Source organism: Dendrobates tinctorius, unplaced genomic scaffold (genome assembly GCF_039654945.1).
Source record: "Dendrobates tinctorius isolate UK_male_01 unplaced genomic scaffold, ASM3965494v1 ptg000013l, whole genome shotgun sequence".
Classification (NCBI taxonomy): Eukaryota; Metazoa; Chordata; class Amphibia; order Anura; family Dendrobatidae; genus Dendrobates; species Dendrobates tinctorius.
In genome coordinates this window covers 15,853,557-15,871,225 of record NW_027361681.1, presented here as the reverse complement: position 1 = coordinate 15,871,225, position 17,669 = coordinate 15,853,557, and the positions used below count along the sequence as shown (strand labels likewise).

Genomic DNA, 17,669 nt, shown 5'->3' with positions numbered 1-17,669 from the left:
TGAGCAGCATATCTAAGCAGTCTCTAAAGGAGCATGAACTGGACAGGTAAAACAGCACTTACTTCCTTCTCTCTTAAATAACATGCTGTAAGTTAAGCTAATGGAATGTATTACAAGAATAACTTAGCAAATACCAAACAATAAATCAGTTACTTTTAACACATACAGGACAGTACATCTTATCACATATGGCATCCTGAAGGTAGTCATAGACCTCAATAGGCATTGTCCTCTTAATATGTAACTCCACCCTATCCAACATGTCCAAAGGTTAACAACCAGGTCTCCAAATATGGAAAGCTCTTTATTTACTATACTATAGTGCCATTAATTCCACAGACAACATCTCGGCGGGGCTCACAATCTACATCCCTTGTTAGTATGTATATTGGGGTGTTTTGGAAGAAGCCCACACGAGGGAAGAACATACAAGTCCCTTTGCTGGTGGGTTGTTCTTGGTGAGAAGTGAACCGAGGACCCAAGCGCTACAAAGACACAGTGCTAACCACTGATCCACCTACAGTATATATAACACACTGCTAACCACTGAGCCACCATGCTACCCTACATATAGTACATTACTAACCACTGAGCTGCTCCTGTATATAGTACAGCGCATGCTGCCCTACAGTTTGCTGCTTACCTAACCATTTGGCCACTGAGCAGCCTCATAGTACAGTTCTAACTACTGAGATATGGTGTTGCCTCTATCCTACATATAGTATAGTGCTAACTACTGAGCCACTGTTGTCTCTATATATAATATATACTACAGTGCTAACCACTGAGCTACCGTTCTGCTTCTATATGAGATATATATATATATATATATATATATATATATCAGTGTTAACCACTGTGCCACCATGCTGCCTCTATTTATAGTACAGTGCTAACCACTGAGCTATCGTGCAATCCACTAAGTCACTGCCGTAAATGGAGTACAGTGCTAACCACTGAGCTACCGTGCTGCCTTTATATATAGTACAGTGCTAAACACTGAGCCATCGTGCAATCCACTAAGTCACTGCCATAAATGGAGTACAGTGCTAACCACTGAGGTACTGTGCTGCCCAATATATAGTGCAGTGCTAACCACTGAGCCTTTATGCTGCCCCTACATGGCATATTATATGACGATCAGGTAGTTTACCCTCAGCGTTCTGTGCTGGTAAGTAATTAGTGAGGTTGATGGAAGTAAATGGGCTTTTGCCACTAAATGCTCCGCTTCATTATTTATGATCAGAACAGATGTATTATCTCCGTGTCCCAGAGTTCTGCAACCTTCATGTATAGTCACCTGTATCATGCTATGCTCATACTCCATTCACATCCAGAGCTGCATTCACACTTCTGCTATATGTATAGTGTGTATAAGGAGTATTGTGAACTGTTCTGCTTTAGTCAAGGTGTGTCTGTGTGCACAGTGGAAATCAGAACAGCACACAGAAAAAAAAAATCCGAACACCGTTTTGGATAAGTGGAAAATAAAGCGAGGGATCATAAATAATGACCAGTGCAGAGCAAAGGGATGGGGCTATTTTACATGTACAGACCGTTTCATGGCCATCCTGCCCTGTGTGATCTGAGCTAGAACGTGGAGGATACAAACAGCAGGACACATCCCAGCAGAGAGATTTTTTTTTTTTTTTTTTTTTTTTTTTTTTAATTTGCAAGCTACCACAAAAAAAGCCTGAGAAAAAGCTCCAAAGTAATTAATCATAGCGCCCCCTAACTGCATGATGGGCAAGAGGCTCAGGTCGAGTCCAGCTCTGGAGGAACGTGTTGATGAATGGAGATTAGCGCTCAGACTCCTCACCAGTATTTCATTTTCTTGATTGCAGGGCTAACTTAACTTGCAGTGACTGAAGAGGCAGTTAACTCCTATGTTCCCATGAAAGACACACAGCAGTTTGGGCACCAATCAGAATTCTCTTTTTTACCCTTTTAATTTCTTTTTCTGTTATTTTTGTAATCTTTATTCTCCCAATTAGAGCTTTTCACTAAAGAACGTTGAACACGTTGAATTCCAATCTTCCTTTGCATGCGAATGTAGCTGCATTTCATGAAGAATTTTTAACCCTTGTGGATGCATTTTTTTAATTTATTTTTATTTTATTTTTTTTTAAGAAAAAAAACGTTGTGTATGTGTTTAAAAAAAGAAAAAAAAGAAAAGAAAAAAAAAACCGCATGTAACCATAAGATGTTGCATTTGAAACAAAAAAAATGACTAATAAAGGCCTTTCCCAAATAAGTTGTACTGAAGATTTTTTAATATGGTATCTGCCAGCACTCTCATGGCCCCTGTGAGGGGGTTATGCACCACTGCACCCATGTAAGGATGGGGTAGGCAGGACAGGCACAAGGGCAGGACAGGCACAAGGGCAGGACAGGGTGTTGCCAAGTTTTGCATGCAGAGCACTGAACCAGCTTATTTTAACCTTGCAGGCAATAAAAGCGAAAATGGAGGAACTTAGGCCTCTGATACCAGTGTTGGAAGAGTACAAAGCCGATGCCAAATTGGTATTGCAGTTTAAGGAGGAGGTCCAGAATCTGACGTCAGTTCTTAACGAGCTTCAGGAGGAGATTGGCGCCTATGACTACGAGGAACTTCAGAGCAGAGTGTCAAATCTTGAAGAAAGGCTCCGTGCATGCATGCAAAAATTAGGTAGGCTCAGACCTGTCATGGTGGCAACAGCCTGCTACCTTCATCTCCAAACACCCATATCTGTAGCGAGCGGTGCTGAACGGACAGCTCCCGAGGCTCGGTCACAGAACAGCATTGCGTTCTTGCTTTCTGATGACCTGCACAATGCATGGGAGGGTTAGTTAGCAAAACACAAAAGGTTTATGGTTACACACTTGTAGCGGGATGCTTATTTCATTCTGTGTTTATGTGCAGATGTAGCAGAGCTGAGCGTGTCATTGGATACGTTTTATGTGACACTCTCGGCTCTGCTATATCCAGATGATTTTAACTGAATGAGGCACATCTAGATTTAGTGCAGAAAATGTGTTTCCTCCATTCCTGCCCATCATATGACTCGCTATGGAAGCAGCAGTTTGCGTGGACAGACACCGGGCACAAGATGCCTCTTACCTCGCAGGCACGATTATGGCTGCTTTCACCACGGGTAGGCGATGGGCTGATTTAGTGTTTTATGTGTTGCCCTTTCTTCGGGGACAATGTTTTCCAGTGCAGTTCTTTTTTAATAATGATGAAGTGGCAGTCCTCGCTGACATGGCCAGGACCACTCTAGCGGGTCACCTTTTATCAAAAAGCAAGACAAACGCCAGGTCAGCAGATGAAATCCCAAAAACTGCGCAATGCGCAAATCCGGTTTTTGGGTTTTCTTTCTGGGGACGTATATTAATACGATGATATATTGTTCTGTTGGGAGAGCCATGCATAACACAGAGCATGTGAAAATAGTAATGTCAGACAGAACACAAATTTTTGCTCGGACGCTCCGTGGAGGTGACGCCGCTTACTAGAGGCCTCATTTACAGAGGAGGGCCCGCAGGCAAGGTCTATGCCACTGCCTTACATGTACTAATGATGCAAGCATTCACTCGTTTATGGTTTTTGCAAAGTAACTCACACTTGCAGCATATCCAGCTATTATGTCTGTCTGATCTTGCCGTGTTCTCTTGGGGCCCAGTGCAAACTTTACAAAGCTTTTTCCTGTAATAGATTGCTGACATGTTTGTGGGTCGCACAGATGTGCATTGTATGGAAGCTCTGCCTTCATGACTATAATGGGGGCGGGGGGTCCACGGTACGGCCAAAGGCTGTACCCCTGAGCATGGGACATAAACCACTTGAGGTTGTACAGTCATGGCCAAAAGTTTTGAGAATGACACAAATATTAATTTTTACAAAGTCTACTGCTTCATTTTTTCTAATGGCAATTTGCATATACTCCAGAATGTTATAAAGAGTGATCAACTTAACAGCAATTACTTGCAAAGTCAATATTTGCCTAGAAAATTAACTTTATCCCCCAAAACACATTTCAACATCATTGCAGCCCTGCCTTAAAAGGACCAGCTAACATCGTTTCAGTGATTGCTCCATTAACACAGGTGTGGGTGTTGATGAGGACAGGGCTGGAGATCAATCTGTCATGATTAAGTAAGAATGACACCACTGGACACTTTAAAAGGAGGCTGATGCTTGGCATCATTGTTTCTCTTCTGTTAACCATGGTTATCTCTAAAGAAACACGTGCAGTCATCATTGCACTGCACAAAAATGGTCTAACAGGGAAGAGTATCGCAGCTAGAAAGATTGCACCTCAGTCAATCTATCGCATCATCAAGAACTTCAAGGAGAGAGATTCCCTTGTTGCCAAAAAGGCTTCAGGGCACCCAAGAAAGACCAGCAAGCGCCAGGACCGTCTCTTAAAAGTGTTTCAGCTGCGGGATCGGGCTACCAGCAGTGCAGAGCTTGCTCAGGAATGGCAGCAGGCAGGTGTGAGTGCATCTGCACGCACTGTGAGGCGGAGACACTTGGAGCAAGGCTGGTCTCAAGGAGGGCAGCAAAGAAGCCACTTCTCTCCAGAAAAAACATCATGGACAGACTGATATTCTGCAAGAGGTACAGGGAGTGGACTGCTGAGGACTGGGGTAAAGTCATTTTCTCTGATGAATCCCCTTTTCGATTGTTTGGGACATCTGGAAAACGGCTTATTCGGAGAAGACCAGGTGAGCGCTACCACCAGTCTTGTCTCATGCCAACTGTCAAGCATCCTGAAACCATTCATGTGTGGGGTGGCTTCTCAGCCAAGGGAATGGGCTCTTTCTGTCTTGCCTAAAAACACAGCCATGAATGGTACCAGAATGTCCTCCAAGAGCAACTTCTCCCAACCGTCCAAGAGCAGTTTGGCGATCAACAATGCCTTTTTCAACATGATGGAGCACCTTGCCATAAAGCAAAGGTGATAACTAAATGGCTCAGGGAACAAAACATAGAGATTTTGGGACCATGGCCTGGAAACTCCCCAGATCTTAATCCCATTGAGAACTTGTGGTCAATCATCAAGAGACGGGTGGACAAACAAAAACCTTCAAATTCAGACAAAATAAAAGCATTGATTTTGCAAGAATGGACTGCTATCAGTCAGGATTTGATAAAGAAGTTGATTGAGAGCATGCCAGGGAGAATTGCTGAGGTCCTGAAGAAGAAGGGTCAACACTGCAAATATTGACTTGCTGCATTAACTCATTCTAACTGTCAATATAACCTTTTGTTACTCATAATTTGATTGCAATTATATTTCTGTATGTGATAAAAACATCTGACAAACACACATAAAAACCAGAGGCCAGCAGATCATGTGAAAATATAATATTTGTGTCATTCTCAAAACTTTTGGCCATGACTGTAGGCAAGACCTCCATTGGTGCCACTACAAACAGAAATTGTATTATCAGCGCTTTAGTAATATCTGCAGAAAGTGCTAGTACCATGAAGTCATAGGGAACTCAACGCAACTTTCCACCCTGTGACTAAAATGTGACACTTTCTCATGAATAGTCGCTCTTCCTGGAGCCACCCCTGAGAGCGGCGTTCAGGTCCTCCTTATTCCAAGGTAGCCACTTGCATAGGGAGCAGTGAAAAGTCTAAGCCAAGCATCACCCCACTTTTCTATCCCACAGCACTTGCAACTGCCCGTACCACAGTGGTGGTCATCTTGTAAGGAGGAGGAAATTAACATTGATCAGATGGGGCAGCTGGTAGGCCAACTACACATGAGACCTAATCTCTATTCACGCCACTTTCCTGTAGGCAGAATGTAGCTGCCAATTATTGTTGGCCGGTGGGGGGGTCAGGTGTGATAGAGCAAATATGGGCACAGTTTGCTTCCCCTTAAGGGTATGCTCACATTGAGGTGTTTTTTGTTTTTTTTTGTGTATTAAATCTGTTTTGCTTGAACCTCCACATCACAAACCACTTCATATATTCTGTGATGCAAGATATGCTGCAAAATCAACATAAAGAAAAACCTGTGAACCTCTCGTCATGGCACAAGGGTTAATTGTCTTCCACATACAGCTTTTCTAATTGATGATGGCTTGGCCATGGGATCTAAAGAGTTGTGAAAAGTGTTTGCCCCCTTCCTGATTTGCTATTCTTTTGCATGTTTGTCACACTTTAATGTTTCAGATCACCAAACAAATGTAAGTATTAGACAAAGATAACACAAGTAAACACAAAATGCAGCTTTTAAAAGGTCTTTATTACTAGGGGAAAAAGAAATCCAAACCTATAGGGCCCTGTGTGAAAAAGTGATTGACCCCTAAGCCTAATAACTGGTTGGGTCACCGTTAGCAGCAACAACTGCAAGCGTTTGTGATAACTGAAATGAGTCTTTTCCAACGTTCTGGAGGAATTTTGGCCCACTTCTCCTTACCTCCTTACAAAATTGTTGTAATTCAGCCACATTGGAGGGTTTCCAAGCATGAATCGCCTTTTTAAAGGTCATGCCACAGCAGCTCAGTCGGATTAAGGTCATGACTTTGGCTAGGCCACTTCAAAGTCTTAATTTTGTTTTTCTGTAGCCATTCAGAGGTGGACTTGCTGGTGTGTTTTGCATTATTATCCTGCTGCATAACTCAAGTACACGTCAGCTTGAGGTCACGAACAGATGTCTGGACATTCTTCTTCAGGACTTTTTGGTAGCAGAATTCATGGTTCCATTGACCACAGCAAGTCTATCAGGTCCTGAATCAGCAAAACAGCCCCAGACCATCACAGTACCACCACCACATTTTACTGATGGTATGATGTTCCTTTTCTGAAATGCTGTGTTACTTCTACGCCAGATGTAATGAGACATACACTTTCCAAAAGGTTCAACTTTTGTCTCATCAATCCACATTCTATTATCTCAAAAGTCTTGGGGATCATCAAGATGGTTTCTGGAAAAACTGAGACGAGCCTTTAAGTTCTTGTTGCTCAGCAGTGGTTTTCGTCCTGTAACTCTGCCATGCAGGCCGTTTTTGCCCAGTCTCTTTCTTATGGTGGAGTCTTGAACACTGACCTAAACTGAGGCAAGTTAGGCCTGCAGTTCTTTGGATATTGTTGTGGGGTCTTTTGTGACCTTTTCTATGAGTTGCAACCTTTTTCCAGACTGATAGTTCTCAATTACTTTTGTTTTTGTCATTTGTTCCAGAATTTCTTTGGATTGTGGCATGATGTCTATCTTTTGAAGATCTTTTGTTTCACTTCACTTTGTCAGGCAGGTCCTATTTAAGTGATTTCTTGATTGAGAACAGGTGTAGCAATAATTAGACCTGGGCGTGGCTAGTGAATTTGATCTCCACTCCCCAAAGATGTGATAAACCACAGTTAATTTATGTTTTAAGGGGGGGGGGAATACTTTTTCACACAGGGCCCTGTAGGACTAGATTTCTTTTCCCTTTTAATAATAAAGACCTTCACTTAAAAACTGCATTTTGTTTACTTGTGTTATGTCTAATATTTAAATTTGTTTGTTGATCTGAAACATTTAAGTGTGACAAACATGCAAAAGAATAAGAAATCAGGAAGGGGTAAACACTTTTTCCTCACACCGCTGTATATGTGAGTACAGCTCTGTGGGGAGAAGTGTGCATATATACAGTACATACCTGGGTGGTTCCCGTCACCACTGTGCACAGATGCAGATCCATGCAGCAGCTTCTATTGTGTGAGCAGAGCCGCATGCACAAGCTGTCGTATGCAGTAACGTTCACAGCAGAGATCCCATCTGGTATACAGATCAGGAGAAGAGAAAACCGGCACCTGAGATATCTCATGAGCTGGTATAACAAGACGGTATGTCATCCTGGGCGCTCGCAACTCGCTGTTACCAGCATATTACACTGGCTCTAACTGGACAGATTGGGCAATATCTAGGCATAATTTGTGATCAGGATCTTTCACCTATGTTGTATTGTTCATTACTAAGCCCCAGTCACATTCGAAGCTGCAATCACAGTGCACATCCTTCCACCTGGCATTGTGTCCATACTGTCAGCGAATACAACAGGCACTGAGCAACCACAATGCAATAAAATCACTGTATGAGTCCAGCTAAGCCTATGAGGGCCTGCGTTCTTGTTTCTGAGAGTCCTGCATTTGGATTCCTTTTGGCATGGATAATTTGCCTTCCGCGCTGAATGCTTCAATCAATTTCTGTGCACATTATCAGATTTGTATCAGGGTGTATGAGCAGGTTCTCGGAGAAAGATAAATGAGCGTGCCGTCCTCAATCCTAACTAAATAAAACCTCTCGTTCTGGGATGATGAATTACAGCAGGTAATGCCGTCCAGCCTCAGAAAGCTAATGAGCAACCACTGCAAAGCAGGGAATGGGACACCTGGACGGCCTGCACCGTGTACAGGGGCACAATGTCACCCCGTCATGTTGGAAAAGTAGCACAATCAGCCAGCATCTAGTTATATGGATTTTTGGGAAAATAATCTGCAACTTGCCTCAAATTCGTTCACGTTTTAATCATTCTGGGCTTAGGAGTCCCATGGAAAAAACCTGAGGTAAAAACATAATGAACATATACTCTTCTAAAAGTAAGTAACAAGCAATAGTACATATAAATAACATAGGGGACTTAGTACACTGTTTTTAATCACAAAAAGCGTAAATAAAGCCGTCCCACCAGTGCTAATGTGTACCCAGTCATAATGGTCCTAACCTCTAGTATTAAAACCTTGCCATGTGTCAAAAATGACCTCACCCTTGGCCTCCCTTTCTTTGTGCTGGGCATTAAGCTTTATATAGCTTCCCATTGCTGGCTATCCACAGATGGGCCCTGATACTACTTGGCCCTTATTCACATTAAGGTCATTTTTGACACATGGTAAGGTGTTAATACTAGAAGTTAGGGCCGTCCTGACTGGGTACACCTTGGCACTGGTGCGATGGCTTTTATGTTTTTTTTGGCCAGTATGAACATACGCCTATTTTGCGTGCATACCAACTTATACTCTTAGTTCATTTATTTCGGGTAAGTTTCAGGTTTCTCCACTTAGTGCAGGTAAGGGCATGGTCTCCCTTTCTTTAAGGTGGACAAAACGTTTTATACCTTTCCAGTTGATGGGTATCCATATTTGGCACCTGGTCTTGCTCGGCCCTTATTCACATTGATGTTACTTTGACACATGGTAAGGTTTTAATACTAATCAGGCTGGGCTTAGGAGTCCAGTGGGCGGTCTTTTCAATGACTGACATGCTTCCTGTTGCAGTCTTTTCATTCACATATAATCAGGCTGGGCTTATGAGTCCAGTGGGCGGTCTTTTCAATGACTGACATGCTTCCTGTTGCAGTCTTTTCATTTACATATAATCAGGCTGGGCTTAGGAGTCCAGTAGGCGGTCTCTTCAGTGATTGACATACTTCCTGTTGCAGTCTTATCATACATGTATAATCAGGCTGGGCTTAGGAGTCCAGTGGGCGGTCTTTTCAATGACTGACATGCTTCCGGTTGCAGTCTTTTCATTCATGTATAATCAGGCTGGGCTTAGGAGTCCAGTGGGCGGTCTCTTCAATGACTGACATGCTTCCTGTTGCAGTCTTTTCATACATGTATAATCAGGCTGGGCTTAGGAGTCCAGTGGGCGGTCTTTTCAATGACTGACATGCTTCCGGTTGCAGTCTTTTCATTCATGTATAATCAGGCTGGGCTTAGGAGTCCAGTGGGCGGTCTCTTCAATGACTGACATGCTTCCTGTTGCAGTCTTTTCATACATGTATAATCAGGCTGGGCTTAGGAATCCTCCCACATTTGTGTGCATGCAGATATAACTGTTAATCACCAGTTAGGACCACCCACTGGATTTCTTAGCCCATAAATTATTAAAGGTTTTTAATGAATAAATGACTATATGTACTGACATGCAAGTAACCTCTTCAGAGAGGAAGAGGACAGGAATTCTAGTGCCACCTCTTGGATGTAGCAATTCTAAAAGTCAAGACTCACCCGTTAATGAGCCTTACCTCAGTACATTGGATAGGAAGCCAAACCAGACCCTCCATATGCAGACATGTTTTGGGGTCTTTGTCTCTCATCAGCTGAAGGCTGGAGGTGTGATAGGACTGAGTGAGCGGTCATTGAAAGTGGTCCAAAGGGAAATGTGTTTCCCTGTGAGAAATAGATATACTGAGGCTTTTACTACAAAAGTGGGGTTTAATCTGCTCACCTCATTTTGCTTGTATGGTGGACCAATATTAACAAATCTCCCCCTAATGTGTGCCGCCCATACAACTCCTCCCTGGATCGCCATTGACATTGAACTGTGCGGCCCTTGCATCTGCTCATCAGCCAAGGATAATCCTTCTGCTCAGCATGCGATGCACAGGGAATAAAGAATAGGGAGAAAGGTTAGCGGAAGAGTTTTAAGCTGCTACCTGGGGACCGTATGCAAATAACACCCTTCTACTGAAGGCAGAGTTAATTCTCCTGGATATATTCCCGATTAATTAAAAACATTTGGTTGGCAACCATCCCTCACCACTTAAATGTCAATTCAGTAAGACAGACTTTCTTAAAGCGCCAGGAATGAGCTGTGATGGATACTGTCCGCAGGCTTGCAGGTCCTAGCTCCAGCTGGGAATGTCCGCTAACCTCAATGCTGAGAGTAATGTCCTGGCCACTAGAGTGATTTTAATCTCAGGAACAATCAGAGAGCAATAGATTTGGCAGCAAAATGAATGATTTAAGGAAAACGACCATAGTTATGAGAGGGCTTTAAATGGATCATGAAGTATAGTCAGAATTGTGAATCCTTCCTGCGCCTGTTTACGGCAGGTCACAAATAAGGAAGTGGGTCTGTAATGGGCACGAGTGGTGGCCTGACTGCTGGGGATTAAAGGCCCCCCAGGCTTAAGAAAGCTCCGCCAGCAATTAATTATACCTCCGGTGACATTTCAGGGACAGGTGAGGGATAGGGAGTCTTAAGAGTAATTAGCAACAGAACTACAATATTGCGCCCCCAAGAGTCCACGTCTTATCTCAGATGTGACACTTCCCACTAAAGGTCACAGTGACTTCAAACATGCAGGAATCCTTATAAGAAATGAGAGGCTAGCTAGAGGACAGGGAGATGGGCCATAGATTCACATTCTGTGACCCAGTAACACAGTATTTGCTAATTACAGAAAATGTGATTGCTCAGATTGTGATCAGAGGGAATGGCCTCCGCGGTCATCCATCTGATCCTACGTATCCCCCTAGCTGCAGTCCAGATGCCACTGGAGGTGGATGTCAGACTACCACAGGCTCCAATAGATAGTGTAGAGGACTTATAGACCTAGATCTGGGAAAAATGATGTAGTAGTAAAGGGAACGACTCAATGTTTGCAGTTATTTAGCTACTATATTGCTAGATTGGTTGACAAGAGTTAATTAAATCTTTAGAAAAGAAGCCTCAGAGCAAAAATCATAATACAATTCTCTGTCCTACCTCCTCATATGTCGTCAGAGAGAATAGTTCACAGCGAATATCATTGTAAAGGCCTCAGTCTGACCCTATGGAGACAATGTAAAGAGACTGAGGACTCTCAGATTAATAAGCGGAGGCCTCTCGCACTCTTGTCTATACTCATTTTCTTGGGTCCGTCCATTTGTAATGTAATATTACCGGGGTTTGCTTACTGAGTAATGCTGATATCTGCAGCTGCTATAAATGTACTGATAGATATGGCAGTGACTGGAGCGAACACCTGATGGATATTTCACTGCAAGGATTCCATTTTGACACTTGTATTTTAGATTTCCACGTGGTAGTAAAATTCTCATGTATAGATCTGCAGAGGTTTACTCCCACTGTTTCATCCATATTTTACTCATCTGTGATGCACTGTCTGAGTATGTGGCATAAATCCACTGAGAGGATATAAATTGTGGTTTTTCACAGTGATTGGGAAGTGAAAATGCATTAGATTGTAATTCATTGTTGTTTTGCAGCCTGTGGAAAGCTGACGGGCATCAGCGAGCCAGTCACAGTCAAGGCATCTGGATCCAGGTTTGGTTCATGGATGACGGATCCTTTGGCTCCAGAAGGAGATAACAGGGTAAGTGGCATTTATCTTTTATATCATCTCCAACAATGGCCCAAATAGGAAGATCCCTCAACTGCACAGGCAGAGGAGGAAGCGACAAACACCAAACAGCTAGAGGAGGAAGCGACAAGTACGAAACGAGTAGAAGAGGAAGTGACTAGTACGAAACAGGAGTATGAGGAAGTGGCCTTTACCCATCAGGTAGAGAAGGAAGCTGCGATCACCCAACAGGGAAAGAAGGAAGCGGCCATCATCCAACAGGGAAAGGAGGGAGCGGACATCACCAAACAGGGAGAGGAGGAAGCGGCCATCACCAAACATCCTACAATCTATTACTGCTCACAGGCACTATTTTTATTGTATATAAATAGCCCTACTGGTGCCTCTCATACTAGATGTCAGTATTACAAGATGGAAATTGGTGCCAAAGTAGTGTAAATTGGAATTAAACTGGAATCAACGCCCTCCTCTAGTTGTATGGTGATTGCTTCTGTATGGCAGTCTCCCGATGTAGTGGGCACTATTTTCCTGGGCCACCAGTTATGTCTTTTCCCCAGTGTGAGATGCCAACTCAGTTACTGGTATCTGGGGGTTCTGCACAAGGCAAATGCAATGTGGTGAGCTTGGCAATGCAGGCCATGTGCTCATAGAGTAGAAGAGGTGGAAATAGGCACGGGGCATCTAGATGTAAGTGGGCACCCTCTGAAGTCTCACCAGCTTGTAGGTAAAGGTACTGAGGGGAAATCCTTTTTGTGAGATTTTCATTGGAAATGTCATATGTAAATGCTGTAGCCGGTGGGTGCGTGATCCTCACCGTCTGTCGCTGCAGGGGCGGATTCATGCAGGCACTGAAAGGAAAAATTTGGAGAAGTCATGGGGGGGGGCGTTTGAAGATCTGTCATTAGTGATTATAAAGCTGGATCTAATATCATTTATCCGATGTTACTCATTAGCATTAAAAGGGATCCTAGATCTCGCCGTGCTTTTAGGGACCTGCTGAAACATCAATGCAGCAATGAATCCACACCTCCGTGAAATAATCTGTACTGCTGTAGAGCCTACTCCTTCATTCCCAGTCTGTGGCCCCCTACTACAGTAGTACACATCTCTTAAAATACTCTGTGGAACCTGCTTCTTCCACTATTTAATGCAGTCCGGGCCCTCAGAACGTGACTACATGCCACTCCTCATCCCCGGCCTTACTTCGTTTTTCAATGTGTACATAGGACGGCTTATTATCCCACTCCTCTCCTGAGTTTCTCTGTGCTACTGTAAATATTTGTTACTTTAACGTGTTTGTTCTTTGGCCCAGCAGGTCTGGTACATGGATGGATATCACAATAACCGTTTTGTAAGGGAGTACAAGTCTATGGAGGACTTTATGAACAGCGACAACTTTACCTCTCACCGCCTCCCCCACCCTTGGTCTGGGACTGGTCAGGTTGTATATAATGGATCCATATATTTCAATAAATTCCAAAGTCACATCATCATCAGATTTGACTTGAAGTCAGAGACAATCCTGAAGACTCGTAGCTTAGACTCAGCTGGTTACACTAATGTCTACCACTATGCATGGGGGGGCCAGTCGGATATAGACATTATGGTGGATGAAAGTGGGTTATGGGTGGTTTATGCTACCAATCAAAATGCTGGGAACATTGTGATCAGCAAACTGGACCCCAATACGCTGCAGATATTGAAGACTTGGAATACAGGTTACCCCAAGAGAAGCGCTGGCGAGGCCTTCATGATCTGCGGGACTCTCTATGTCACTAATGGATATTCTGGAGGAACCAAAGTGCACTACGCTTACCAGACCAACACGTCCAACTATGAATACATTGACATCCCCTTCCAAAACCGGTATTCCCACATCTCCATGTTGGACTACAATCCCAAGGATCGCGCTCTGTATGCCTGGAATAATGGACACCAGATCCTCTACAACGTCACCCTGTTCCATGTTATCAGGTCCGACGAGTTGTAGCCAAATTTGCTGCCTATGAATGAACTGACCAAAAAAATAAAAAAAAAAAATAAAAAAAACAAGAAAAAAATCAAAAACACAAAAAGAAAACCACTAGGGTGAGAAGAACTCAAGACGTAGAAAAAAACAGCTGCCAAAACTGAACCGTCATTCTATAAGTTCCAACCGGATCGAACGATTCCCCTGAAACGTATACAGGATCCTCGGATACGTTACATTTTAGGACCACAAAGATAACGGAGATCACAAATAACCTGCTGCACTCGATCTAAGACAAAACCTTCTATACAAGGCAGTGACTGTTTGCTACAATGGACTATGCCCTACAGAGGCGCTGTCGGGTTCAAGTCATTACTATTAAGAGAGCAGAGACTTTGTATCATTCCAGAGACTGAATTAACGGTGGCTTGAGCGTTGCCATTGATAAAGATTTATTGTTAGAGAAAGATGCATAAATCCATGCAGGATCTATAGATATAAATATATATAAATATATATTTATGAAGGGGCCGCGGCTCCACGAGTATTCGTAGTAGAGAAGCTCTCTCCTAATCGCAGTGGATTGCGGTCGGTATTGCGGCAATATCAGTAGATTGTCCATATTGTTTAAACTTATGTATCATGTATAATGTCTGTCGTTCTGAAGTATTCCGCTGTATTTGTCTGTTCACGCGATGAATGTCGTTCAGTTTGAAGTAGTTTGGATTAATTAACAGCAATGAATTTCGTTTCTGTAAAAATTCTAAAAGAAAAATGAAGAACAATATTTATGACATATAATCTATACATAGGGGATATGTGCGAGTAGAGCAGGTCGTTCTCAGTCACTCTTTAACCTGAGGAAGAGCTCGATAGAGATTATATCCGTTCATAGGAACATGATGGGGTAGATCCTTCCTCCCACCTCCAGTACATGTCGGGGGACACGCCAGGGTTTTGTTTTATAATGACTGTATTATTATTATTACTCCACCTTTCATCAGAAAACGCCGAACCACAAGATACAGGACAAAGCGATTTGTACGATCCACAACTATGTAAAGAACAATAAAAAGAGATATTAGACCCCGTGTCTGCTTTATATTGGATGTTGTGCCCTGACGGGTCACTGCTGTGGTGGGGGTCCTGAACAGGACTTCTGGGATTGGTTACAGACTGCATTATCGTCTGAGTTCAGCATGGTATCTCTCTGCTGGTCTGAGTGTTACTCTGCCGCATTCCCAATTGTTACCTGTTACTGTACCACGGTCCCGATTGTTACCTGTTAGGCTAGTTTCACACTAGCGTTTTGAGGCGCAGCGCATGCTTGCCATGAAGCTCTGCCCCCCTGCCGCGCCTCCTCCGGTCAGCTCCGCCTATGGGCGCATGACACTGCATGCGACCTGCGTACCCTATCTTTAGCATTGGGTACGCAGGCCATGTGCAGGTATGCTTTTGCCGGCACATGCGTCCTTTTGACGGTGCGCCTGCCGCACGAAAATGCAACACGACGCGTTTGGCGCAGGTCGGCGCACCGTCAAAAGGACGCATGTGCCAGCAAAAGCATACCTGCGCACGGCCTGCGTACCCAATGCTAAAGATAAGGAACGCAGATCGCATGCAGCGTCATACGCCCATAGGCGGAGATGACCGGAGGAGGCGCGGCAGGGGCAGAACTTCATGGCGAGCGTGCGCTGCGCCTCAAAACGCTAGTGTGAAACTAGCCTTACTCTGCTGCAGTCCCAATTGTTACCTGTTGCTGTGCCACAGGCCCGATTGTTACCTGTTGCTATGCCACAGGCGCGATTGTTACCATGTTGCAGCCCCAATTGTTACCGCGCCACAGTGTTCTCAGAAATTGTATCAGTCTGGTTGTTCTCTATAGATTGGATACAATGGTAGCAACATAAATTGAACCAAGAGATAAAGTGATCTTAGTGTCAGGACATAGGGTCCAATACATTATTGCATTTGCGTCTGTTTTTTGTTGAGCTCTTATTTTTTTGTACCATATTCATCTTCTCAATTACACCACTTTGTAAATCTTTTTCACATGGGCTGCCTGTGGATTTATTTTTTTAGTTCACCATTGTGAACAGGGTTCAGTTGTTCCAGATGTTTGGAACGATTTTATATACCGTACATCAGAAATGTTGGCACAATTTTTCTCCCCCCAAAAGGTCACAAGAAAAAAGGTTAAAGACAAAAAGCCCACTTTTGACTTCATGCAAAATGCATGAAACTCATGCATTTTGAAGAATAAGCAAAAATTGGCAACAAAATACAAGACAAAAGAGAAAATTGGCCTAAGAAAATACCTGTCAGATGACAACTTAGGGCCATGGTCTATGTTCTCTGGTCATGTGACACCACTACAGACATTTCAATCAATTGTTTCCTAGCTGACCGTTCACGCGGTCAGAGAGCGCACATAGGCGCCTGCAGAGCCACAATCTCCTCTGAAATAGGAGAAATAACCAATTCAACGTTTCCGTTCTGGACCAGCATCACACTGGGAGCCGTGCTGCGGTTCCTGCTCCTGTCCAGATCTAAGCCCTCATTGTATTTTCTTTCAGCCTCAGAATGTCCCCTCATTACTGGAGCAGAGCATGGGCCCAGACGCTTTCAAGACATACCCAGATGGAGACCACCTGCTGGGTTAAGACATTCAGGCCCTTAAAGGCAAATGCCAGAGCTGGCAAAGAACAAAGTCTGATGAAAGCTGCAATTAGCAGCTCCACAATATTCTGATGACAGTGTGACATTTCTCCTCGCCATCCATGCTCTGATACCTTCCATGTAGGACAATAGGAACTGGAGGAGATGTTACACCTGAATGTTCTCCGGGAAAGCTTTCCTAAAGTGGGGATGGGGGGGCACAATGCACCTGGGCCAAGATAATCCAGTCATTTAAGTTCCTACTCGGTGTGGTGTCAGGAGTCCAGTGAGTGGTTCTAGCAGTGATTGACAGCTGCCCCTATATGACTATACCATCTCTTGGACTCCAAAACTTAGAATGAGCTGGAGCTTAGAAGTTGTGCTCAACCTTTCCCTTAAAAGTATAAACCAATCTGCTCTATACGATTGCTTTCACACTTGGCTCCCGTCACAAGCCACAGCTGTAGACATCTCATTCACTCGATAGAGACCAATCTGACCGCTGGACAGTGTGCAGTTTTACTATTCCGATTAGCAGAGCAGTCGGTGATATTCCTTACATTGGCATCCAGTAAAAGTGCACACTACGCAGTATACAGTGGGTACGGAAAGTATTCAGACCCCTTTAAATTTTTCACTCTTTGTTTCATTGCAGCCATTTGTTAAATTCAAAAAAGTTCATTATTTTTCTCATTAATGTACACTCTGCACCCCACTTGACTGTTAAAAAAAAAATGAATTGTAGAAATTTTTGCAAATTGATTAAAAATTTTTTTTAAAAAGCATGCAACGTGAGCTTATACATAATGACGCCACAGTCTGGTGCCCATCACAGGCTTCTCCCAGCATATAACATGCAGCCTATGCCTAGCGCCGCTCACACAGGTAATAATGCAGCTGTTTTCGATGACATTATTAATAATTTAGGCTGTGGTCACATAAGGACATTTGCACCTTTTTGGGTGGCGGGGCTCAC

The 17,669-nt window shown here is 43.6% G+C and overlaps 1 protein-coding gene across 4 annotated transcripts in view; it reads left to right on the top strand.

Moving 5' to 3' along the window:
• The window catches only part of OLFM1 (olfactomedin 1), a 65,527-nt gene extending 50,406 nt beyond the window's left edge, over window positions 1–15,121 (top strand). For all 4 annotated transcript variants that reach the window (XM_073559464.1, XM_073559463.1, XM_073559465.1 and 1 more), the window contains 3 exons: window positions 2,449–2,668; window positions 11,972–12,078; window positions 13,382–15,121. In XM_073559464.1, the coding sequence (XP_073415565.1) occupies window positions 2,449–2,668; window positions 11,972–12,078; window positions 13,382–14,056 (1,002 nt within the window). In that variant the 3' untranslated portion in view covers window positions 14,057–15,121. The remainder of the gene's footprint in view (window positions 1–2,448; window positions 2,669–11,971; window positions 12,079–13,381) is intronic.
• Window positions 15,122–17,669: the final 2,548 nt, after the last annotated feature.